Source organism: Prinia subflava, chromosome Z (genome assembly GCF_021018805.1).
Source record: "Prinia subflava isolate CZ2003 ecotype Zambia chromosome Z, Cam_Psub_1.2, whole genome shotgun sequence".
NCBI lineage: Eukaryota > Metazoa > Chordata > Aves > Passeriformes > Cisticolidae > Prinia > Prinia subflava.
This window is the reverse complement of record NC_086283.1, coordinates 32674653-32701997: the sequence shown is the minus strand read 5'-3', so window position 1 is coordinate 32701997 and position 27345 is coordinate 32674653. Positions and strand designations below refer to the sequence as shown.

Sequence of the window (27345 nt, the reverse complement as noted above, 5' to 3'; positions counted from 1 at the left end):
TTAAATTACTAAAAAGTCAGAATTTAAGCCTTTCAGACTTGGTCCTTTCTTCATATGTAAGATTTTGGTGAAATCCTTTGTATGAATTCACTATTCTGCTTCCTACACAAACACCAGCTTTGAAGCTGTCATGGGTTAGCACTGGCCAGATGTTATTGCACCCATGAATGTATGTTTTTCCTAATGAGCTACTGTGAGATGTGGTCAAGAACAGAGCAGAGCAGGCCCAAAACTTGAAAACAGAGAACAAAACTTTATTACATTACATAAGAACAGAAATAGAAAGGAAAACTCTAAACACACACAAAAACAGAAATGAAAACTTTCCACAACATTTCTTCTCCTCCTCCAGTTTCCACTCCCTACACGTTACCCTCCACAGACCAAAACCTTGGGTTTTAAATCAAACAATCACCACTCAAAAAAACTAATCTTCAATTCAGCAAGGGAGAGAGGAGGCTCTCTTGCACCACAGACTGCTCCTCAGAAAACACAGGTCCATGCCTCATGTGTTTCCATGTCACCCATGGCACCGCCCAGAGAAGTCTGCCAGGGTGACACTCTCTTCTCCATGTCCAGTGCTCTCACCACTGTCCATGGGCCAAAGCTGCACATAGGGCTCTTTTTAAGGATGCTTGCATGCTGAGCTCTCCCCATCTTTTCCCTGGGGCCGAGGGTTCCAAGAACAGACCTTCCCTGAGGGCAGAGGGCGCCACCACACCCTCCCCCTCTCTTCTCTGTTCGCTCCACTCTTAAAGTGCCAGTCACTGTAGCAAAAGTAGAGACAGCTGCATCCACCCAAATGCAGTTTATGTTCAAAAGAGACTCAAGTTCAGTCTATGGCTAACATTATGCAAGAAAAATCCAGCTCAAAAACCACTCCTCTTTCATCTCTGCCCATCTGGGGTTCTTTTCATCTTCTTTTATCATCTTGGTCCCAGGCTGTCTCTCTCTCTCTTCTGAAACCACTAGCCATGAGAATCAATGTCTGGGAAAAGTTTCCTTCTGCCTCAGAAAGAGTTAACAGTTCTTGGCTCCCAGCAGGGCTGCAGGCTCAGGCACTCCCAGGCTGGGCAACTCCCACACGCAGCTAGGCACCTTCTCCCGGAGGGTGGCGGGGGGGGGTGGGGACGGGACGGGACAGGACGGAAGGCACCTCCACAGTTTTCCACCCCTTCATCCTGGATGGGGCCAACTCAGCTCCAGTCTTGTTCACTCTCTTTCCCACCCCCCGGGGCTCCAGCTTACCTCAGCCTGGCCACATGGCTCCCCTCAGCCCTGCCGCGTGGTTCCCCTCCCCCACTCAGCCTTGTAAGCTGAGTGGGAGAGGAGGCGAAAATGTTTCTCTGCTGCTGAAACCGGAACCCAAAAGAAGCAGACCCTCTGGGAGTCCTTGCTTTTAACCCCTTGTGTTCTCAGAGGCCTGTCCAAACCTCCCAGTGGCTACTCCAGGTGCCAGCATAAAACCTGACCACTGATTGGTTTGCCCACAACTTCCTGGAAAATTCACCTGCCTCTCAAACCGAGACAGAAGCCTATCCTTCCTCCCCCTCCCCTAAATTTTAAACACCTTGTTGTTGAAACAAATAAATTAGTAATTTTTTCAAGACAAAAAGCCCATCTGTTTATTCCAGTTAACGTTAAAGGGCTAAAGAATATGAACCTGTAGCTAATGCTGTCACACGTAACATCTGTATCCTAAATACTTGACCTCCAAACATCATGAAGCAGGAGGTATAAAGGGTGCACCTAAAGCAGCATGCTATGTTCTAATTTTGCCACGCAGAAAGTAATAAACTTTTCAGATGTTATACACTGTGGTGATGCATTTAAGTTGTTAAAATAATTAATGGTTATAAGTTCTGTACCCCTTTGTTCTAGTTGCTATACCTCCACTCATATTTTGAAAATGGTTTATCCCTGAAGCTGTACCCTCCCTTGAGCTACCCATCTGCCCTAACCCAGCCCCTTTTCCCAGACTGTTCCCCATCAGTCTTTCCCATGGGCCAACCCCTACCTAAACCCCTCCCTGAAATTCCCGTAAACCACGATGTCCCATTGGCCATGTGATCCCTTCTTCTCCCCCTGTCCTCCCCATTGGCTCCTAAATTGTGTCATTCTATGTTGAAATCCTTCCACTCCCTTCCCTGATTGGTTGTATTCAGGTTTCCACACCTTGGTCCTCCCCTGTTTATAAGTGTACCAGGGGATCCCAGGATCTGGGCTCTCTTTCTGCCTTGTCCCTTTGAGAGTTTGTTGCCTGAATAAACCCTTTGGACTGCACAAACAGGAGATCTTCCTCTTCGTTCTTGCTTCCAACCTGCGCCTGTTAACCATCTCAATGCCATAGAGCAACAGCTCTGAGCCACTGCTCCAATCAGCCTGCTTGGGAGTAGTGTACGTTTGGCACCAGTGCTGGGTTGGCAGAGCGCTAGCCCTAGACTCTGGCTCGGCATCAATACACAATCAACTCATGCAGGAAGTGCAAAAAGAACACAATAAACAGTAACATTATACAAATCAGCTGCAATGCTGAACTACTGCTTTACTATAATACCAGTCCTTATATCATAACAAAATCTCTTAGGCACAGACTTACTACCAGCAAATTCACAAGGCTCATGTAATGAAAATTATGAAAACATAACCTGGCTTTTAATTCAAGGATAACATTTATCTCTTAAATATACAACTGAGAAAAATATCATTAAGCTCAGTACTTAATATTTCCTTCACATTCTTGCACTAATAATTTTAACTGTCTGTCTTGGTTTGAAAGAGAGGTATCTGCTAGGAAGGGGGCAGGACCTCCCTGGAGATGGAGAATTCAAATCCCCTCCTTCCAAATTATTCTAATTTAGAAAATTAAAGGGGCTTTCAGACACAGGTATGGGGATAGGAATGACAGTTCTTTACTAGTATATATGACAAAACAATAAACAAACAACAACTACAGCATTAATAATAAACAGAACCAAGAACCTTGAGGGCTTTCTTTCACAAAAGGCCTGGGGCAGTTTGATCTCGGTGCCCCTGCAGGACTCCGAGAGGCTGAGCTGGAAGGGTGGAAAGTCCCGGGCTGGTGGATGAGATGAGGAGCTCTGTGCTGGTAGCTGGAGCAGCAGGGGTGTCCTGGCAGGTCTTAGCAGTGCAGGGCTACAGAGTAGCAGGAGAGCCTCAAAGCTCCCAAGAAGCAGCAGCCGTGGGGGCAGGGCTGGAGAAAGCAAGCTCAGGATTCCCGGGTACATGAGCAGATGACGGTAGATTTTCCAAGACAAGGCAGAGTGATGGTCATGAACTCTTCCTGCAGCGAGGGGCAGCTTGACTGTCTTCCTCGATGCTGAGCGCAAGAGTGAGCCCTCCTCCCCCCAGCCAGCTCTGTCTTTTTACCTTTCCCAAAGCTCGTGTTACCCCTCCTCTCTGAGAGAAACTCCCAGAGACTCAAAAACAATAGGTGTAGCCTTGTGCTGCCATGTCCTCCAACTATTCCCTTTGTTCTGACTAAGTACTGTCATTAAGGTTTCTTAGAAACTTATGGGAAAAAATTCTGTAAGTGAAAAAGAGGCAAATCTAAACCCCAGTACTGTGCCAGCATTACGCACGGGCATAACTGCTAGCCATGTTTAGTCCAAGAGGTGTACCAGGTCAGACTACATCTCTCTCTGTTTCAGCACACCACCTCCATAGTGAAAGGCCAGGGGAGCAGGTAAGATCAGTGTTAGTATGCAAGGGATACTGAGATCCTCAAAATGCTGGGGTTTAAAGACACATAGTACCTTTGAATTTCAAAGAAAATACAGATTAGACAATCCAGCTCCTTCTAGATGAACACCTCTTTTTGCAGAATGGATGATTTAATAGGTACAAAGCATTTAAATTCCGGTACAAACTTTCATTTTTAATGATGTAAAAAACAGTCTGCAATTACGGACACACCACTATTAACCTGTACATGTTTTCAATAAAATTTGTTATGTTGGCTTTTAAAATGTGCCTTGTGTTTACAACAAAGGCTTTCAGAATTGTATGAGTAAGAAATTCAAGGGATCCAGTGAGAACTTTCATAATTTGGGTATTACGTTATGCATTACAATCACCTCCTTCCTTGATTCAAGCCTTAAAGGCAATCTGCAAATTGCATTATGCCTTAATATGGACACGTGAAGGCCCATTTCAGAACAATAGAACAGAGCTTTTTTGGCCACTGTTACCTATTTACAAAGGTACTACAGGCTGTTGTAGATCCTCACAGACTACACAACAATCTTGCCTCTTTTATTGTATCCTATATATACCAAACAAAGCACTAAGCCTAACACTAGAGTGCCATGTAAGAACAAAGTTTCTTTTAACTCTCTAAGCAGGTACAACATGACAAATCCACCATGCAAACAGAAAACTGGATAATGTTTCTTTCTTTGGACTTGAAACTTGAAGGCAAAGAAGAGCAGAAGAAATGGGATAACATGAACTGACACGTTTCAATAACAAAACAGCTTGAACTCTGGAGTTAGGGAACCACAGAGCACACATCTTGTGGAGGTCTGAATGATCTACAACAGAACTCAGATTTTTTTTTCTTCTGCTTTCTGTATGACCTTTGGATAGGGGCAGGTGAGTAAATAAAGACTAATAAGAACCCTGTTTACCCAGGCAAGAGTTTAAGAATAGCTAACATCAACTATAAACATCAACTATATACAAGTTTCTACAATCACACTGTGTCTTGGGCAAGAAACATATCCTTTAATTCTTGCCAAAGAGAGATGTAAATCTCAGGTAGAAAGTTTTAATACAGATAAAATTAATTGCAATACATTTATTTTCTCTTTTATCTAATGTATCCAGTCAAGAATGCTTTTATTATATCAGCAGGGCTTTGTAGCTTTCCTGTTTATTTAAATAACAGTAGTTTCACACCTAGAGCTTCACATACCGAAATAAAGAGATCAAGGCACCTACATGAAAATCCACTGTTCATCCTGTGAATCACAGTATTTCTTGGTCTTTATCATATTTGCCATTCAGATGAGTACAGCAGTAGCAGCCCACTGTAATACCAGGGCAAGAGCTGGCTCTAGAGATAGAGGTGTAGCTGAACACAAACTAAGACATCAGTCATGTAATCAAATTCCCATTGTACCCATTTCCCCATCATTTAAATGAACAGAAGGCATTGATCAAAAATAAACATGGTGTGTAGAAGACAGGACCAGAAAGAAAGGAGAAGAGTACAGCAAAGATGGGAAAAACACAGATACATAAAGCACAGGTACAACCTTTACCCGGGATTTTTACCTTCAGTTATGGCAAGTACCAGTCAACAATAGGAAAAGGTCTAATAGGAGCATAGAAATTACAGAGTGCTGTTTGAGAAATTAACAATTAGGGGTGAACAGCAATCTACCACATTTCAGTTTATTTAGGCACCTTCTTCTCTCTGAGTATACAATGTTTTTTTGAAGCCTCTGTATTTCACTGAAAACCCAATGTTTTACCCAAGATCACTGCAGAAGCTGGCCCAGCCCTTTTTGTTAACTGGCTAAGGCTCACTAACACCAGCAGCTCAAACTGCAAAGATGAGGATGAGCAGCAAGCAAATGATGGTAAGCAGCTGGGGAAAGTTAGTTGTTGTATGATCCTCTCTGCTATGTCTGCAGTCAAAAAGGGGTCTATTTTTAACCCACCTGTAGCACTGGAGTACAAATGTGAGCTAAGGACTCAAGAAACCTTGTTGGGGAAAAACCCACCAAAAAAATCACACTGTTGCACGGTCACAGACTCCTTTCAATATCTCCCACATTAAAACATCAGAAAGAAAAGGTATTTCTCACAACAAAAGTCCTACTCAGTTGATCCATGAAGGAAACACAAATGTAAATACTAACGGCTCAAATATTGACTCAAATATCAATTCCTTGTGACACTCCATGATCTCTGTCATCTTGCAACATCTTGAAAATTAAATGTTAGGGGGATAGAAAGCAGTGATCACCATCAAAACAATCATAGCCAGAAACTCTGATGAAAAGTAACCCAGGCTTTTATGCTGAATTTATGAACCCCACTTATGATGCATTGCCAATATAGCATTTGTAAGCAATACTTTGAAAAAAGTAACACAAAAATAATGCAACTGAACTCTTTGTAATTTAAGGACAAATATGTATGGCATTTCTTTTGCCAGAATTTCACAGTCACAAAGCTACTGTCCTCTTGTTTGGCAAGGTACAGTACTTGCTTATTTCTCACATATTTACTGTGCTTCCCCCTACATTGTTGTCTCCCTCACTATCCTACTGATTTATTCCATTTATATTATTATTCCATTCCATATCTTAGTATCTCCTTTCTCTATACAATTAACTCCAGGAACTGTTAACTCTCTTATTCTGACAAGTATATCGTACCTAAGGTTCCTTAAAACCCCAAGCACATAAAGTATATGTCACAGTAGAAGGTGTATCAAAGAAATGGGTAAAAGGGACAGAGAGGCACTTCGGTTAAACTGGGACAAGACAGACTGCAGATTCAATTTACTACAAAATGACCTTAATCAAATGATTGGGTTTTCGTAGCATAACTAAATTAGCAGTTCTCAGTAAAGCCCATAAGGATTACACATCTAAGACATTCCAATAACTGACAAAGTATGCCACTTCTAAAATATATATTAAGAATTTGCATAACACCAGATATGGCTTTAATTTCAAATTTATTAAAAACACACACAGTCATATTACACAAAAAGCATACCCACAACTATAAGAAATAACAACTTTACTATGGTTTCCAGTGGAAAAGCAGAAAGTTTCTCATTATTTGTTTTCTTTTACGCAATGAAGGAAAGTAACCTGATTCATCTAACCTAAACAAACAGTATCACCTTGGATAAATACAAGCAAAAGACAGCTTTTGCCAATGTTGTTGTCTTACCAATAAATATTTGTCATTTTCCTCTCACCTCACTTCCCTTCTAAATTAGTCACCATCTGTTTAATCTCAACTGAGATCTCCATATTTCACCTACTGAAAATTAATGTTGGGTATAAACACAGCTCTTGGAGGGAAGGTAATCACTGCTGCAGGGTAACAGGAAAAATGTCTGTACATGGTTGCAATCGTTAGTCTTTCACTACTCATTCAGAGCAAAGCAGCAAAAAAGTTCAGGTCATTTCCTGACTGGCATAGCAAGTTATAGCAGGATACAGATTCTATTAATTTTTAATTGCATTGCTCATGGGCTGAAAGTCCAAATGGGGAATGTTTCTTTTTAAAGCATAAAGAAGGGCACTGAAACTGCTTACCTCACTCAGCTCTGCAGGGGAGTCATTTCCATATTTCATACCAACTTCAGAATTCATGATTAGACTTCTCAGGGCTTGATGATTTCTGCAGATTTTAATGCTTCAGAGCCTTGTTCAACTGGTTCAATACTTTCTTCCCCAAGTTTTTACTCTCTTATACATTTTGCTCTAGACAGCCATTTTTACTACACATTGAGAGTTTAAGTTAATGATGCAAGATCTTCTAAAAGCGCCAAACTGGTTCTGACTTCACAGATAATCCATTGCTGCAAAAGACTTGTTAATAAGGTGAAGTGCTCAGAGAATGCAGGTAATAAAGTGCTTACCACGATCCTAGGGCTGTCCTAATCCATCTACGAGGCATGCCTCATCTCTGCTGTCTGCTTTATGCTGCACTTTTCCATAACTCTATTAAAGGGCATCTCCCAATGCCACTGAACATAGTAAAAAAAAATTTGACAAGCTTCACACAAGTTCACAGAGAAATTCAAAGGAGAGTGCTGCTACAGTCCTCAGTATTGGAGAGGCAGAAAGGAGAAGAGAAGAAAGCTCCTTTCCTCGAGAGAAACCAATGCTGCACTTCACACTAAAGTTTCTCCTGCCAGTGAGACTGGAGTTTAAGTGGTTTATGATCAAACACAGCTGTCTTGCTGCTGGCTAAAGGGTGCATGGAAGGGGCGGTGCCAAAAGCAGAGCGCAAGTGGGAGGGAGGGAACGAGCTACAGAGGGTTCATTTTGGAACCACAGGCATCTCTCCAGCTTTCTGCATACTAATTACTATACAGAAAACAATAAAGCTAAGTAACAGGAAACACCACCTGGATAACAATAAATTTGATTCCTGTTTCCCTATTCCTGTGTGCAGTTATATAAAGAAAAATGGGTCGCTGTAGGGGGTGTAGTTTGTAATGATTTCAAAAGGTCACAGCAAGCCTCAAAGCACCATTAGAATGCTGCAGATTTTACATAACAGACTGACATTTTACAAAGAGTTCAGGAGATGCTACTGGAAGAAGGGGAGAAAAAAGCATTTGCTTCCAACATTCTGTTAAAAATTGAGGAAAAATCCTTAATAATCTGGATTTGTGGATATGCTGTACCCATTACAAGAAATGATGACTCCTTTTCCCCTTTCCTCAGTTCCCTAAAACACAGTGACAGCCTCACACACTTTTGACTGAATTCTGATTTACTTCTTGAGTCAGATGTAGGAAACATAGTCCTCTGCAGCTGAAATTTTTCTGATCATCTCAATACAACATATTATTAAAGTGCCAAATTAGTTCAGAAAAAACACCCCAAATATAAGAATCAGGAATAAATGCTATACGAGTTGTGCCTCTATCCTTGCACTCAGGAAAAAACATTTTTATGGGAAACAATGCACTCCAAGAGCAGCATTTTGAAAATAATCGTGTGAGTTTTTCTTTCTCCTCTGTAAGTGACAGATTAGTATCAGCATGTGGACACAGGGATAATTCACCTCAATTAATGACAAGAAGTGCATTAAGATCTGGAACCAAGAAAAGCACATCTATATTGCTTTATGGTACCTACGGAGTGGTCGCACATCCTGGGTCCCTGTCCTTCCACCTTGCCCAGCACCAGGAACTGCAACACTCCTGTGGTTCACATGGTAACAGGAATGCCACAATCTCTTTCTAAGATGTTTTACTTTCATTCTTCAGGTCTTCAGTTTACTTTAGTACAGCCTGTATTTTTGGGTTTCCCTTCCTCTTTTCATGCCGACCTTGCATCACCTCCACTCTCCGTTGTTTTCCCCATTGAGTGCATCCTCCCTGTCCCACCTTCACATTCAGGTCTTCCTCTCTGCTCAGTGCTTCTGTGTATATGGCTCCTTACGCATCTGCTTTGTTTCCCACATGTTTGCAGTTATGGTCCCTGAAATCCCAGCAAAGGCCTGCACTGCTCTCTGCTGGCAGAGGGATGGTGTCTCACAGCACAAGGCGACACTGGGACAGACTGTGCTGTCCCCTCCAGTACACAGGGAGCCAGGGGGGTTGCAGGCTCCTCAAGACTGCAGCATGGGAGCAGCATATCCACAGCACTGCTGTACACTGTACATTAAAATGTGATTAACACTTTGTATTATTGAATTTTTACCAAGAAAAAAAAGGTGCTGTATCGTGACTTAGCTCATTTTTAGTAAGTTAAAACCCCAACAACTTCCATTCAAAGCTTCCTGCAGCTGACACAGCACATTTTAAAATGTTTTAACTTTTCAAAATTATGCCTTCAAAAACAAAGCAGTCTTTTGTATTTTGTACTGCTACCCATATTAACTTTATTTTCTGATTTATAATCTGCTCTGATCTTATCTTTGTCCAGTTGTATCACATCTATCACAGGTTTACCACCAGAGGGTTGAGCCACAGTATTAATACTAAGAATAAAGTTCTGAGGTTTTTCCTTTTCTAACGGAAAGGCCATATTAATTATGGGTTAAATACATTGCATTTCCCATGCTCTATCTCTACACTGCCAAATACTTCCCTGCTGACTGTGAACAGGCATTCAGAAATCAAAATTTTTGATTTGTTTTGTTCAAAACTTGCCATTGTTTATCTATTTCTGGCAGACCAGCCATCAGACATATCAGACAGAGCACACGGTACTACATCCCAAGCATAATGGTGCAGTGTCGCTGATGACAGAGACAGGAATACAACAAGAACACACTGAGATCATGCAGACACAGCCAAGGTTTTATTGTTAGGCATCCCCTTCTATCGGGTCTTCAAATTTCCCGTGCTTACAAACATGATTGGTTAAGGGTCTCAGGTCTGCCCAGCTCACTAGCCAATGATATGGGTGCATATGACAGATACAGCTGGTTTAACAGACACCAGTTCAACCAGCCTAGCTCAAAGTAACCAAGTCCCTGGACAACAACACGTTGTAATCAAACCCAGACAGGACCTCAGCCAACCCCTTAGAAGCATGGATGCACCCGTATCATTGGCCAGTGAGCTAGGTGGAGTTGAGACCCTTGACCAATCATGTCTGTAAGAGGGAAATTTGAAAGCCCAATAAAAGGAGCTGCCAGACAATAAATATGGGTTGTTGCTGCATGAACTCAGTGTGTAAATGTCATGTCCCTGTCTCTGACTCCACAGTGACATCTGGTGATCTCCTGATGTGGTAGCAACAAGAAGCTGTGGTCTTGCAGGGAGATGGGGACAGCAAAATTTGCTGCTGGCAGCCTGTTGGGCTGCAGAAAACTGTGAGCAGAAAATTGCAGACAGCAGAGAAAGCTGTGGGCAGAGAGTTGCAGATGGCAGAAGAAACTGTGGGCAGCAGAGAGCTGCAATAGAGAAAGCTGCGGGCAGAGAGTTGCAGGTGGCAGAAAAACTGCGGGGAGAAGAGTGCTGTGGCAGTGAAGAGAGCTGCAGATGGCAAAGAGTGCTGTGGGCAGCAAAGAGGAATGGCGGGGAAAGCAACATGGATCCAGACTCCCCTTTGTGAATTAGAGAGAATGCTGGGAACATGGGGACGTGGGCTTTGACACTGGAGAACCCTCTCTTGCAGGTATGGACACTCATTTTAAGAAACAGATGGGAAAAGTACAAAAGGGCTTTACTAGCCCTAATAATGTGGTGTAAGAACCACGGACTGGACGTGTCTGAAGGAACCCTCCTAGATGTAAAAACATGGGAGCGGGCTGGCCAACATATCCTTTCAGTAGCCTCACCAGGCACTAGACCACCATTAATGTTATAAAACCCTGGAGGCTCATCATGAATTTATTAAAACAGTGGAAGACAGTGGGTGGCACACAAGGATGGCAGAGGGATTTCTGCTGGCACCATCTGCCAAGGTGAGCGGCGAAACCATGGTGCTGAAGGAGGCAGGGGGTGGAACAGATGCTGCACCATGGAAGTGAGAGGAGGATGGGCAGAAGTCACAGAGGACTGCAAAACTGCCTGGGATCATGCCGCCACCCCCTCCAGATATTTCTCCCCAGTGGAGCATGCCCCAGTCACCTGAGACCTTGCCACTGTACCAGGAGCAGATGCAATGCAGGCGGAATGCATCACAGCCAAACCCTGCTGTGCCACATCTTCCCAGACCCCTGAAATCACAACCAGCTGCTTTGCTGCTCTGTGCTCTGCCCGTGTCCTGCCAGGCCAGCAGAAACCCCTCAGACTGCTCCCAGTAGCTGTGAGACCATGCCCAGTGGCTGTGAGATGTATGGCTGCTGCAGAGCCACACCTGTGGCCAGCCACTACAAATTGCACTGCTGCTGGCTGTAGCCAGGCCTCAGCGGCTGTCAAGTCCCTGGCTATTGCCTAGCTGTGCCTGACACTCCATGCTTTGCTGCACCACACCTTGCTCTGTCTGCCAGGATCCCTGCGACAGCACCCATCCACTCTGAGGCAGCAACTAGCTCCTACCAAATGGTCAGCTACTGTTACAGTTTTGCTGCTTCTGTGGCAGAGCCATGCTGTCCCCCTGTGACAAGTGGGCATTCTATTACTGTGCCTAGCTGTACAGGCTGCACAGTTCTCATGGCAACAGAGGACCTTACAGCTCCAACCATGCCCATGCAGCCACCAGGTTAGCGCGTGCTAGGACCACACACACCTCCCGCTACCACATGCACACTAGGACTGCCTCCTTCTAAGACTAAGTGGGCCAGCTTCAAGACCGCACCTCCAAGTCAGCCTATGTGGGGCTTGGTTCCACCTCCAGCTCAAGCTCCTTGAGGCATGCCTGCGCCTCAGACCCAGCCTCCATAGGATGTGCCAGTTCCTCCGACCCAGCATCCATGGGGCATGTCTGCCCCTCCAAGCCAGCCTCCATATGGCAGGTCTGGGAAATGCATCACCAGCAGTTCCTGGAGATACAATACCCAGAAATAACAGTGGAACTGGGCACCCTGGAATCACAGCTACCGCTGCCGTGAGGGCACCCACATTACCAGATCTGGAGCTGTCCCTGGAATGTATAGCAGCAAGGGATGCAAGGGAGACCAGCAGAGAAAGCCAGTGCCACTATCCCCCTGTAGAAGACCACAATATTGCCACCATTGCTGCACTACTGAAAGCCCTGCCTGATCCTGTGAGCATCTGGCAAAAAGTAAAACAGGCAGCTTTCATGAGTGGGTATTATGAAGGGGCAGAATTCATTGATGTATCCATCAGGTGGCTGAGGACAGGACAGTTGCCATTTATCCAGTAATAAGCGGCAACAGAACTACTCCTGACAAGTACATCACTTTCCAATGCCCTGTCCTTTCTGAACTGAATCGGCTAGTGGCCAAGCACAGTTTGGGTTCTACTGCTGTTGCTAATATCCTACAATTCCTAACCACCAAGGAGGTAACTGCTTTTGATGTAAAGCAGCTTAAGAAATTCATGTTTGCAACAATCTAATATATGGTGTTTGAAACTACATGGAAGAGCAGTGGTGAAAAACAGGAGTTAAAAAACATAAAGGTTCTTTGAGAAGACCCACGTTATGAGGCAGGGATCCCTCAACTCTGGGATTACCAACAGTGGGAGCTGTTGCTAGGCTAAGTTGCATCACTTAATATGAGCACAGGTTAAAGAATTTGGATTGCAGACACTGCTTAAGGTAACTAATGTGGCAAACCCAACACAAACATATTCCAAAATCAGACAAGGAGTCAGAGAACCATATCTACAGTTTCTAGAGAGATTACAAGATGCTAAGGAAAACCAATTTGTTAATGTTGAGGCCAGAAATCATCTAATTTTACAACTGGCAAAGGACAATGCCAATGAGGACTATCACTGAAAGGTCGTTGAGCTGCTAGCTAATAAAAATCCATCACTAAATGAATTGATAAATGCCTGTGCTAAGTATGGATCTAATTCTCATAACAGGACCATGTTAGCAGATTCCAGAGCAGCTGCTGTAAAGGTAGTATCTCAATACTACAAGTGTGGACAGCAAGACTACCTGAGAGCAAATTGTCCCTGCAAGCACTCTCTAATGGAGACACTCCAAGGACAGAAGAATACCAACATTAATTGTAACTGGTGTAGGAAACCTGGTGACATGGCCAGACAGTGCAAATACAAAGTCTATGCTAACAAACCATCATTTAAGGAATCTTTTAAAGACCTGGGTAACAGAAGACCCAGTGCAAGGGAGAGACGCACTGGGATACAAGCATCTCCTCAACATCCTGTGCAAGCTTATGTGACTGGATCACAGGAAGGAGTAGAGGAGCAGCTGGAATGGATGTGTCCACCGCCATCACAGTAACCATGGGCACCTCAAAGGTACATAAGATCCCCCTTGAGGCTCAGGGGCCGATCATGAGAGAATTGAGTGCATTGTGTTGATTGGAAGGTCCAGTGCCACAGTGCAAGGTATCATTGTACACCCTGGTGTTACTGACTCAGACTTTACTAGACAAATAGACGCAATGGTTTTTGACCCTACTCCAACTGTGACTATCCCTGAAAAAACCAGAACTGCCCAGTTTAACCCTTTTAAGTCTCTTGTCCCAAATACAGATCCCAAGGTGCAAGGAGACCAAGGCTTCAGGTTGACAGGTGAACCACAAGTATTTTCGACCCAGGTCATGGGTGATCAGAAGCCCAACATTGTGTGTACTGTCATGAGGCCTCAAGCAAAGCCTTCACAGGTAAAGCTCAGTGGCATGATTGATACAGGGGCATATATCACCATCATCTCTGCCCACACTGGCTCCCACTGAGCCTGAAGGATCCACTGTTGTTGGCCTCAGAGGGAAGACACAGATCTGTTTGAGCAGCAAACTTGTTTTGGTAAAAAATCCTGAGGGACAAACAGGTACTATTAGACTGCATCACTGCAGCACCACTTAACTGGTGGGAGAGAAATGTTTTATCTGCTTGGGGAGTCTGGGTGGGGACGGATTTTTAATGGGGGCCACTGTGTTAAGGGGCTTGAAATATCCCACACTACCCCTAAAATCACTTACCACTGAGCCAGTGTGGATACCACAGTGGCCCCTTGAGAAAGAAAAGTTATATGACCTTAGGTCTTTGGTGCAGGGACAACTGGCTCAAGGGCACATAGGGCCACCCATGAGCACTTGGAACACTCCAGTGTTTGTTATAAAAAAGAAGCCTGGTAAATGGAGGTTGCTCTGTGACCTAAGAAAGATGAATTCAGCTAAGGAGAGCATGGGCACCCTCCAGCCTGGTATGCTATTTCTAACAATGACTCCTGCCAACTGGGATATTCTAATTGTGGACCTGACAGATTGTTTCTTAACTATTCCACTGCATCCAGATGATACCCCAAAGCTTGCGTTTACTGTGCTTTCTATTCATAGTGCTGCACCAGTGGAGTATTATCAATTGGGAATACTTCCTCAAGGTGTTAAGAATAGCCCTTCAATTTGTCAAGGGTATGCTGTTCAGGCACTCTCATCAGTGAGAGAACAGTTTCCAGGGGCATACTGTTACCATGACTTGGATGACATTTTGATAGCAACCCAAACAAGAAGGGCAGCTCTCACAGATTAGGCCAAGCCTGTTGCAAGCATTAAAAATATTTGGGCTGGAAGCAGCACCAGAAAAGGTACAGCAGCAACCATGTGGGAAGTACTGTGGTCTCAAAATTATGGCTTAGCCTATACAGCCCCTGAAAATTGAATTCCCGACAAAACCTAAAAATTTACATGATGTTCAAAAACTTTGGGGTACCATCAACTGGCTCAAACCCTACCTAGGGTTGACCACTCCATAATTAGCACCCTTATTTCACCTGCTAAAGGGTGATGCTGATCTAACTTCTCCCAGGAAATTAAGCCTGGAGGCAAAGGCTGCACTTGAGATAGTAGAGCAAGCCATCACAGACAGATCCACTGAATATGCCTAGAAGTGTGTACTAGTGTGTTTATTTTCATTGTTGATTTCCGTCCTCCTGCTATTATTGGACAGTGGGATACTCAGTGGTCTGACCCTTTGCATGTTTTAGAATGGATGTTCCTACCTCACCAACCTAGAGAAACAGCCCCTACCAGTTTTGAGTTAATTGCCCAGTTAATTGCGAAATGTTGTCAAAGGTGTTTACAATTGACTGCAAAAGATCCTTCAAAAGTAATTTTACCTGTGATACAAGAAGAGTATGAGTGGTGTTGTGACAACAGCACTGATTTGCAAAGTGCCTTACAAAATTTCCCAGGGCAAATTGGTTACCATTTACTGAGTCATACCTTACTGCAAACGAGTAAAACCATTGCATTGTCCCTAAAACCCCTGAACAGTCACACACCCTTAAAAGGTATAACTGTGCTTACAGAAGGTTCTAGGAAAATGGGAAAGCCAATTGTGACATGGAAGGAAGAAAGCAAATGGCAAATATTGGAAGGCAGTGAGAATGGCTCACCTCAGTTGGTGGAGCTACGTGCTGTAGCTATGTCTTTTCAGTGTTTTCCCCATACCCCTTTAAATATTGTCACTGACTCTGCCTACATTGCTGACATAACACAGAGATTAGACTGAGCTCTGTTGGAGGAAGTTGACAATGCACAGTTATTTGCCCTACTAAAAACTTTGTGGCACACCATTCAAACAAGAAATTACCCATACTATGTTCTACACATTAGAAGCCATACAAATCTCCCAGGTTTTCTTACAGAGGGCAACACACAAGCAGATCACCTAGCTAGCCGTGCCTGGACAGCACCACAGCCAGACATGCTGGCACAAGCAAAAGCTTTACCTGACTTCTTTCATCAAGGTGTTTGAGCTCTGCAGAGGCAATTTCTGCTATCGAACACAGAGGCTTGTAACACGGTCAATACTTGTGCTGACTGCCAAGGCCACATGCACCACCACAGATGGGAGTTAATCCTCATGGCTTAAAAGCTTTACAAAACTGGCAGATTGATGTCAGCCATATTCCCAAATTTGGGCAATTAAAATATGTGTATGTCTCAATTAATACTTTTTCCTCTGCCATATGGGCATCAGCCCACTCAGGAGAAAAGACCATGATGCCATTGCTGCATCAGATTGACGATTAGCCTTTGCTGCTTTGGGTATCCCTCGTTGTGTTGGAGGTTTGCACAAATGGGATGGGACTGCTGAGATATGTTCCTTGAGCTTTATTGCAGTATTTGTTTTATTACAGTTTGAGACAATTGAAAGATGGCAACAGCTCATGTCTTGCCAGCAGCAGCCAAACGTCTTTTTGTTACAGGGCATTCAAAAAGTTTTCCAGCCAACAGCATATTGCTAAAGCTTACAAACAGTTCTTCTAGCCAATCACTAAAAGCACACATACACCTGCTTCAAACAGTACTTGCTTGTATGCTTTCTATTAACAATACACAATACTCCATTATTAAGCTTAAAACCTTCTATCTTGCTAGGCATGTTTTCCTTCAGTCTTAAGGTCTATCCTACACAAACCTAAAGATTCAAACTATTGTTTCATATCCTTGCTTGCCATACTATTGTAACTTTTCTACTTTCAGACTTTGCAGTTGCAACTGCAAAGTTCTCTGCTCTTTCTGTTTCTGACTTCTGCTTTCACAACTTTCTGAAAGTCTTCTTACCTTTACAATTTCCCACACCTCATAACATCAAAACAGATACTGGACCTGCAATCACCTCACAAAAATCTAGGCAATTTCTATAGCTCTAGGGTGTGTCACACCAAACTGGTATACACCATCTAGCAACTGGACAGGCCATTCTTGAATATGCACACGGCCCTTTAAAATGTATCATAGATAAACAAAAGGAGGGAATGTGTAGTGAAACCCCACAGAGCAGAGTAGCGAAAACTGTTTACACCTTGAATCATTTAAAGAGGACCAGAACAATCCCAAAACCCAGTAATCTTAAATCATTTCCTATCACTGCAGTCATCAGGAGATGCCCTGACACCTAAACGTAAAGTGATGTTAAAAGACATTATCATGAACAAGTGGCAAGTTCCACGGGACCTCATTACATGGTGTCTTGGTTTGGCAAGACAGATACCTGTCAAGGAAAACTGGAGTTTCTCTTGGAATGGAGAATGTAAAACCCTTCCCTCCAAATTATTACAATTTTGCAATTAGGAGCTTTCAGGCAAAAATATGGGAATAGGAGTAACAGTTCTTTACTAGGAATATTAAAAATGCAAATGCAGTAATACAAACAAACAAACAAACAAAACCCCAAGCAAGCAAACAAACAAAAGTCTTAGAAAACCCTGACGCAGTCAGTAGTATGACCTGACACCCTGTCAGCCAGCGTGTTGGAAGCAGTCCAAATAAGTTCTTCTGGAGTGACAGATGTGGTTCTGTTGGCATAGAGATGATGACAGATACGGTTCTGTGGGAGCAGAGATGATCTTGTAAACACGTTCTGTGGCGGTGAGATGAGTACGGTCTTCCTCTGAGAATCCAGTGGAAAAGAGGATGCTTGGTGTTCCTGCAGCTCAGTTTTTATCTTGGAAGGAACAGCTGGCTCCCCCTGCACTGGGTAGAACATCTCACAATGGGATGGTGTAATGTCTCATGTGACTGGTGAGCCTTAATGGCCCATTAAGAGAAAATATTCCCTTCTGAAGGTGGACAGTGGTGGAAGAGATAAGAAACACTGCCCCACCTGGTTTTAAGAGCTGGCCTATTATCAGAATGCATCTGCCCCCCTGCCCCCGGAGTTACAAGAGATAAAGGAAAAAACAGATCTCCCCAGCTGGTTTCAACAGATGAAATAGAATATTTTTTTTTTGGTTACATAACCCAAGACACATGGGGATGTGTGTATGCCTGTGTTTCTACAGACACTGGAACATGATGGATACCTGCCAGCTGTGTTTTCCCTGCTCTACATCCTGCTCAGACCAGAGACAACATCTTGTTGTTGAAGCTGCAGCAGACCTGGTGGAGCAGTGAGTTTAACGACTTACGGAATTGATACACGGTGGTGGTGATCTGGGACCTTTTGAGATGACAAGTTTTTTTAACGCAAAAACCTGAACTGGGTAAGTTGCTTTCCCTGTTACTTGATTTTCCCACAGTTCTAAAGTTGTTCACGGAGTTAAGTAGTAAGTTTGTAACTTCCAAGTAATAAGCCTGCGCTGTGCCAATTTGAAAGCTGCCTGACAGCTCCTGGGAATGGATGTAACATTTCCAGTGATACGTAGGATGCATCACTAGCTGGGAGAGGCTAGGCTTGTCGAGTTAGGTAGAATCATATGTGTCATCATGCTGTCCTGTCATTTTATCTGCAAAAGGCCCTTGCAGGTAAAATAACAGAGAACATTTTTTATTTTTATTAATATTGAGGTGGGGGAATGTCGGAGTCCATGTTTCCATGGATCCTCCACAGAGAGTGAAAAGTACAGAGATAGAATTAAAGCCTTTAGAAAAATTAGAATATATAAAAGCTTTAAATGCACAAAGTAGAAATCTAACCCTTAGCTTTAAGCTTTACATGCCCTAAGTCCTAGTTCAGTGTAGAAGGACACAGCTTCAGGCCTAGTGATAGAGTACAGACATAACAAAAATAGAGTAGGGTACTGTTTATAATTTTTAGTATGAGTTTTATGTACAACAAGGTAGAACCTTATGCTAGTAAGATAGAGTTTTACGTTAATAGATATGCTATGTGCGTAGGTTTTGACGCTGATTTTCGTAGTTTTACGAACTTTAGAATTGTACCTAGATTGGTTAGTGTGTAGATAAAAGATATGAATATGCATTTTGTAATTTGGGATAAAAAGCCTCTGGGTCAGTTGGTCGGGGGATTGATTGATCAATCCGATCTATCGATCCAACCTCCACCTCCTGCAGCCTGAGGAAGGAGCCTTGCCAGGGAGCCGAATGGGATTCTAAAGGTATCATCTATTGTAGCCTGGCATCTGGGCCCTGGGGTCCCGTCCCTTCCCCCTGCAAGGGTTCGGGACCCCAGGGATCCTCCCTGGCCCCTGCGATCCCGTCCCTTCCCTTTTTCCCTGTGGCGTTTGCCCCGGGACTCTGTTCGGGGCTGCTGGGGAGTCTGTGAGGGTTTCTGTCTCTGCAACCGGGAACTGCAAGGGTTTGGGACCCCGGGACCCTTCCTTGTCCCTGTGACCCTGCTTTCGGGAACTCTGCCGAGTTGGGGACCCCCCACTGCCACTGTGATCCCCGCGGCCGGGACCCCTGTCTGGGATCTGTGATCTTGTGTTCCCTTTCTGTGATTGTGACCCCATGGTTGGAAAATCCTGCTTGGGGTCAGATGGGAGGCTGATTTACCTAGAGGCTGTAATGTCAGATATGTGCTTTGCTTATAGTCTTACTAGTTTTGCTTGTTAAGAATTCTATGCTTTGTTTGCTGTTTCATTAGAACTCTGTGTGTTAAGATTTCTATGCTTTAGTTATTGTCTTGTTTAGACTTTGTTTGCCTAGGTTTATAATTGGTTGTAGAATAAGGCCGCTCTCAGAACTCTTTGCCTTCAGATATGTGCTTTTGTATAAATAAACTACTTTATTTAGATACTAAGATGTGGTAAGATCTTTAGAGACTTTATACCCGTACCCAGCCTAGGCAGGGGAACAGTAACAGATATAGCTGGTTTTTAGCTGCACAGATAATTTGGCTTAACAGACATCAGCCTGACCAGCCCAGCTCAAAGTAAACAAGTCCTTGGACACAATCATAGGCTGGATTCAAACCCACACAGAGGACCTCAGCCAAGCCCTTAGAAGCATGGATGCACCCATATCATTGGCCAGTGAGCCAGGAAAAGTTGAGACCCTTGACCAATCATGTCTGTATGCATGGAAAATTTGAAAGCCCAACAAAAGGAGTTGCTGGTCAATAAATGTGGGTTGTCCCTGCACGATCTCAGTGTGTAAATGTCGCATCCCTGTCTCCACAGGGATGCGACAGGTGTGTCTATGGTTCAAAGGGATTGGCTGGGGTCCCCTGTTTGAGTTTGAATCTGACCTATTGGTAACATGCCTGTGGACTTGTTTACTTCTATCTCCTAATGAGCTAGGCTGGTCCAGTTGGTCCCTATTAGGCCAATCTATCTGTGCAAAATAAAAAAAGCTATAGACCAGCTTTCTTTCTGGCCTTTTTCCTACTCTATGCAGTAACATAGTAGAAAGAGACTGACCGAAAAACAACATCAGAATTCACAGTTTCAAATGTGCCTAAGAACCTGGGAGATACATGCAGGTACTTTCAAAACAAAGTTTGTGTAAAATTTAAAAATTAATTGTGCAGATGAATGAAATGATTAAAACAAACTCTGATGAAAAATTATTTTACTTTAAAGCCAGCTGACTCCCATTGCAACCTCTGCATACTTGCACTGAGTGGTAAGGGATTAGACATTTCTCAGTTGGAAAGCATCAAGTGTTAACTAACTTGTAAAAACTGGGAACACTTGATTCAATCCTTATAAATTTTACAGACATTTCTTTACTGGAGGGCTAGCTAAGAATAAATGTAGTAATTCTTCTAAAATAGTTACTATTATGTCACATTTTTAAAACCAGAGCATCAAGAACATATCCTGAGCATCTGAAGATGTAGAACTTGTTCCTGTGTGAAATGTCATTACTGTCTAGCATTTCTCCAAGTCCATTAACTAACCAAATAAAAATGTTACATCACAAAATCAAATTCCCAGATAGACCTGCCCAGCTGTCTGCAGGGCTGTTTACACTTCCAAACACATGTGAGTAACCTAATGGAGGGTACTTAAGAACTTTTTTTAAGCCAAAGTATATTTTCCCACTGGCTTCTGCCAAAGGCAGGCTTGAAAGCTAACAAAACCTCAAGTATGTAAATTTTGCATTGCCAGGAAATGATCAGAGCACCCTGTGACCCAGAGAGACGGGGGCCTGTTGGACTCAGTCCCTCCCTGTTGTTTGGCAGCTGACTGTTCATTCTCTCTCTCAGTGACTCAGTTCCCTGCCTAGGACACCAATGCTGACTTGCCCTCAGCTTTGTTCCTGCCTCCTTTTCTAGTCTCTACAGGCAGGGAGGGCATTGGACTGGAAGTGGGAAGAAGAATCTCTTAACCTGCAGATGTTTCTTAGACCAAGATGACATAGTGTCAGTGGATGACTCGGTGTGGAGGAGGTAACAAGAAGTGGGTAACAAGAAGATGGAAAAACCTGACTGTCACAGAGGCTATAAAAAACAGCTTCCATCACACATTTTCTGTTTGAGACAGAGACTAGCCTGGGCTTCCACTCAATTGCAGGGCATTTCCGATCCATTACTGCCTTATGTACCTCTATGTACCTCCAAAGCACTCATGATGCACATACTGCTTGTGGTAAGTGCATTTGTACCGACAGATTCTTCCCAAGATAATTTCAGAATTATGCAGCAACAACAATTAGTATCACCAGTTTTCAGATTGTTGAACTAATAATCCTATGGCCTCTTCATTCCACTTGTTTACTCTCATTCAGCTGTAGAAAAAGAACCATTGACATATGTCTGAGACTCACTGAGAATTTAATTTAATTTTCATTTCAGTTTCTTGGTTGTATCTGAATAAGCATTTAATAAGACTTGCTCTATCACCTGATGTGAAAGGATTCTTTTGGGACAACTGGCAACTCTGTCATCCTTCTCACCTGTGCTTCTCAAAGTGCCACAAAATATGCAAAACACTAACAACTGTTGTTGTTTTGTAAGACCTCTCCCTCATAATATGTCTCAGTAATTACAACAGTCTATCTACCTACGGTTACTGGAGCCTGTCACACTTGGCATACGTGAATATTCCCTTGTTTCAACAGCTTTAGAGTAAAAACTACAGTATAAAAGTAATTACTTATGAAATATGTGCATGACACATATTCTTCAGCATAGTGTGTGCTATTTCCACTCTGCATACAGTATGCACCTTTAGCTGATCACAATTCCAGGGTGTATGAAATAAGGCTTTCTTGGTTGATTCTGTTAAATTAGCTCTGTAATTGAAATGCAACTAATTGAACTCCACTGAGCATTTAGTTCCTGTTTGTTTGTTTCAATATCATCCCTACAGTTAGAGCAGCACTCTGCACAATCCAACACACAAATAAATCACACCTGTAAGTATTGCAAATGAACAATTTGAGTACATTTTTTTCTTATTCTTGCACAAAACACACTGGCATAGTGCCAAAGTCCAGATTTTCATGGAGAAAATAGCACTCAGATTAGCATGAAAGCTAAACTTGGAAGCAGAAATTCAATACCATAGTTGGATGTTTTCAGAAAATTCTTTATTCAATAGCACTAATGCACTGTGATTTAAGAGGGAGGGGCAGAAAGGGATGGTAGGTTCATGATGCAAACTGTTCTCATTACTGACAGTAAAGCTTATCCACCTAAGCTGAGAGAAAAAAAAATCCAACCCATTTGAAACAACTGGAAGTAACCTTATACTGAAAAATGAAACTCTGTCTCTGAAGAAAACATGAGCAAATATTTTTTCTTTCCTTCAATCAAACAATCTCAATTAGTCTGAAATAGATTGTATGTCTAGAATAATATAATTTCAAAACAGCGCTTCAATCAGCTACTCTCACCTGTTCACACTTCCTCAGCTACTCAATCCACTTAAAGTCATGTCCTTGACCTGATCAGTCTCCTTGGGAGTTCACATTTGATCCCTCTTTCCATCAACCAGTATTTCATGCCACAAAACCACTCACAAACCCTTCAAACAAACACTCTCACTTCCTGTCATTTCATCCAAACCTATCACATTAATTTGTATTCCCGCTGATCCCACAGAGCCTCAGCATCAGGTCAAGACAGGAAAAGGACTTGAAGTCAATGTGTGCCTATTATTTATATTGGTGACTTGTCTGTGAGGACAAGGAGAGATAATAGCCATTTCTATGTCACAGCCACCTAATTATCATCACTTTATTTGCTTCTTGCTTAAAAACACCAACAAGGCCATTCTGTAAGCTACAATTCATGCCATCTGTCTTGGTTTGAAAGACAGATATCTGCTAGGAAGGGGCAGGACCTCCCTAGAGATGGAGAATTCAAATCCCCTCCCTCCAAATTATTCCAATTAAAAGGAAAATTAAAGGAGCTTTCAGGCAGAGGTATGGGGGTAGGAATAACAGTTCTTTACTAGTATATATGACAAAACAACAAACAAACAACAACTACAGCATCAATAATAAACAGAATCAAGAACCTTGAGGGCTTTCTTTTACAAAAAGCCCAGAGCAGTTTGATCTGGGTGCCCCTGCAGGACTCCGAGAGGCCAAACTGGAAGGAAGGAAAAGTCCCGGGCCGGTGGATGAGATGAGGTCTGCGCTGGCAGCTGGAGCAACAGGGGTGTCCCGGCAGGGCTGGGCAGTGCAGGGCTACAGAGTAGCAGGAGAGCCTCAAAGGTCCGAAGAAGCAGCGGCGGTGGGGGGAGAGGCTGGAGAAAGCGAGTTCAGGATTCCCGGGTACACAGCAGATGACGATAGATTTCCCAGGACGAGGCAGAGGCAGAGGGCAGCCTGACCGTCCTCCTCGGCGCTGAGAGCAAGAGTGCCTCCCCCTCCCCTAGATCTGTCTTTTTTGCCTTTCCCAAAGCTCATCATCTCTCCCCTCTGAGGGACACTCCCAGGGACTCAAAAACAATAGGTGTAGCCTCGTGCTGCTATATCCCTCAAGAACTCTTTTTGTTCTGACTAAGTAGTCATCAAGGCTTTTGGAAACTTATGGGAAAAAATTCTGTGAGAAGAGAAAAAAAAACCCAAATCTAACCCCCAACACCATCATACTTCTGCTTAGCTTCGCTTCATAGTCCATCCAGTTACTAACTACAAGGAAATTTATTAATTTCACTTCAAGTTCCTACTATCTTGGTAGCCAACTTGTATTTCCTCCTGTTTAACAGTTGTGAACTGAATCCCTTCCAAAAGTTCTCACTTTTATAGAAAAATTTGACAGAACTCCCCTGCTAAATCTCTCCTATTTTTCCCAATCTCTAATAGTGAGGTTTCCTCCATTACCTCCTTACTCCTAACCTCTCTTTTGGTTTGCATCTTGTCTTTCACAGTTTCTCATTTCCAGCTCCAGTTCCCATTCCACAGTTATGATTGTGCCTCTGCAAATATTCTGCAGCCCTTGAACTATATCAAGACATATGCATGTAATTATTTTTCCTAACTCAAAGATTTCTCTCCACTCTGACTTTCACTACCACTGGCACACTGAACACTCAACGCCCTAACCTGGAGTGTCCTGAACCATGGATTGATGATGGTGTGAGTTCCCATGAAAAACGGGGATGGATCCTGGCCCCCAGATTACATCAGAACTGTGCTTTGACACTTCTTCCCCCACCTAGCCAAGCATCCCATTTCCCCATCTGTGGACAAGATCTCTGAATGTTTAACAGGTGAACAGCTGGACAGTTTCTGACTATACATGTGTATATACACACATACATATATACCCTTATTTCACCCATTTGTGTATGTACAGTGTGTGATATTTGTATATATCCTGTGCATAGGATATATACACAAATAAGTGTGCCTACATATATACTCTCATACATGTGTGTACATACTCTCAGTTATATCTATCCAGCTATCTATCTACCTATCTGCCTACCTACCTAGATATATTTGGATCCACTGAAATGTTCCACTTGAAATATCTTCAGTCCGATGAATTCTGGCAAATGCAAAGCAAGCATTTGACAGACTCCTGCTTGAAGCTCTACAAGACTTTAGTTGGCATGACCACTTAAATTACAAGAATGTCAATTTCTCTGACCACTTAAAAGTTTGGGGTGTTTTATTTTAGTAGAAATTATAACTAAAATTACTTTAACAATGACATGAGCTGAAATAATATATGGAAAACTTTTAGTGAATCAAACCCTCTAGTTTTCAACCAGATCTATTTTATGATTGTTGTAACTGAATTCCTACCGCCCTCATCTACATTCATTAATTTGATATATTCTGTGTCTGCATAGTTTAGTAGCTGCTTATGAAGGTCAGCAAATTGGTCTACAGATCACTTCTCAGCTCTCTACTAGCCAGTAAATACTAGCATTTTTTTATTTTTCTAAAGATATGGTATTTGTGGGTTTTTTCTCCCTTGGACAGCTAAACATAAAATACAAACTCTCTATTCCAACCTGGTATATAGATCTGGTCTATAAAATTCATTCTTTCCCTTCTAACTGCTTTGCCATATAGAATTTAAATCTCCCCAGTGGTATTTTTCCTTTACATCTTCCTCCATTTAAGTTTCTTATCATAATCTTCAAGGCTACCTTACCTCAGCCTCACTCACATCTACTTCAGCCTTCATACCAGTTCCATTTTTCATTTTGAGAAACAGTGGACAACACTGCTTCAGCAGTTATCCTCTCTCTATTTTGTATGTTTTTATTTGATTCTACATCCCAAGACATTTTTCTCAAGCTACTTACACTTACTTCAGATGATTACAGAATTAAAATCTTTATTTTCAGGGCTCATCTGGGTAGTCCCTTACTTTGTTAAGAAATCATTTGCCTACTGTTTCTAGTGTTTACTTTCAGATAAGGCTCTATCAGCCAACTAAATCAAGTAAAATAAACCCATGTCTCATATTAAAAAAAATCGTTTGTTCTGCTTTCACAATTCAGAATACTGGCACAAGATAATTCATAATTATGAAAAAGCAACTGCCACACATCTAAGTGCTATAGAAACACTTTTCCCTCCTTTCCTATAATGTGTATATTGGGGGTTAGATTTGCCTCTTTTTTTTCACTTACAGAATTTTTTCCCATAAGTTTCTAAGAAACCTTAATGACAGTACTTAGTCAGAACAAAGGGAGTAGTTGAAGGACATGGCAGCACAAAACCTATTGTTTTTAAGTGTCTGGGAGTGTCCCTCAGAGGGGAGAGATAACAGCTTTTGGAAAGCTAAAAAGACAGAGCTGGGGGAGGGTGTCTCACTCTTGCTCAGTGCCGAGGAAGACAGTCAAGCTGCCCCTCGCTGCAGGAAGAGTTCACGACCACCACTATGCCTCCGTCTTGTCCTGGGAAATCTACCGTCATCTGCTCATGTACCCGGGAATCCTGAGCTCGTTTTCTCCAACCTTCCCCCCCACCACAGCTGCTTCTTGGGAGCTTTGAGGCTCTCCTGCTACTCTGTAGCCCTGCACTGCCAAGACCTGCCAGGACACTCCTGCTGCTCCAGCTACCAGCACAGAGCTCCTCATCTCATCCACCAGCCCGGGACTTTCCACCCTTCCAGCTCAGCCTCTCGGAGTCCTGCAGGGGCACCGAGATCAAACTGCCCCAGGCCTTTTGTGAAAGAAAGCCCTCAAGGTTCTTGGTTCTGTTTATTATTAATGCTGTAGTTGTTGTTTGTTTATTGTTTTGTCATATATACTAGTAAAGAACTGTTATTCCTATCCCCATACCTGTGTCTGAAAGCCCCTTTAATCTTCTAAATTAGAATAACTTGGAGGGAGGGGATTCAAATTCTGCATCTCCAGGGAGGTCCTGCCCCCTTCCTATTAGATACCTGTCTTTCAAACCAAGACAGCATATCAGAAAAATCACAATTTATGTAAAAACTAGATCCAAACAACAATATACACTTATAATCTCTTTTAAAAAATCAGGTAATAGAAAGATTCATTGTCTTTTTCTCCAGTCACATTCCTAAAATTATAGTTTCAAGCAGGTAAATTAATACAAAACTCAGTGCAAGAAATTACAGGTGGCTGTTTGGCTTAAAGGCATGAAACTCAGTTGAATACCTCAGTGGGGTGAACTTACTTCATTATGAGCTCTTCACAGAACAGACAGTGCCCTTCCTGAGAAACAAAGTTTACTTCAGTTGCTTCCTGCCAGCAAGAAAGGTGGAGTTTACTAATTCCCTGCAACACAGCTACAATCATAAACTGCCTCCTGGATGAGAAGTGATAATGTGGATTTCTAGCCCAAAATGGAATGATCATGCTGAAACAATTTTTCATGTAAAGTAAGAACAGTAAGCACAAGAGAACACTTGTATATAAGTACTCCCCTCTCATTTTTGCCATACTAGAACCAAAAGAGTTCCCCAAAACAGCTGTGCTGACAACC

General features: G+C 42.8%; 1 protein-coding gene across 7 annotated transcripts in view; it reads right to left on the bottom strand.

The window, feature by feature from the left end:
* The window catches only part of MCC (MCC regulator of WNT signaling pathway), a 238735-nt gene that overhangs the window by 160724 nt on the left and 50666 nt on the right, over positions 1 to 27345 (bottom strand). Inside the window, exon 1 of one of the 7 annotated variants that reach the window (XM_063424048.1) lies at positions 7308 to 10047. The exons of the other annotated variants lie outside the window; for them this stretch is intronic. Coding sequence (XP_063280118.1) covers positions 7308 to 7364 — 57 coding nt within the window. The 5' untranslated portion in view covers positions 7365 to 10047. Of the gene's footprint in view, positions 1 to 7307; positions 10048 to 27345 lie in introns of those variants that run through there. 7 annotated transcript variants of the gene reach the window in all.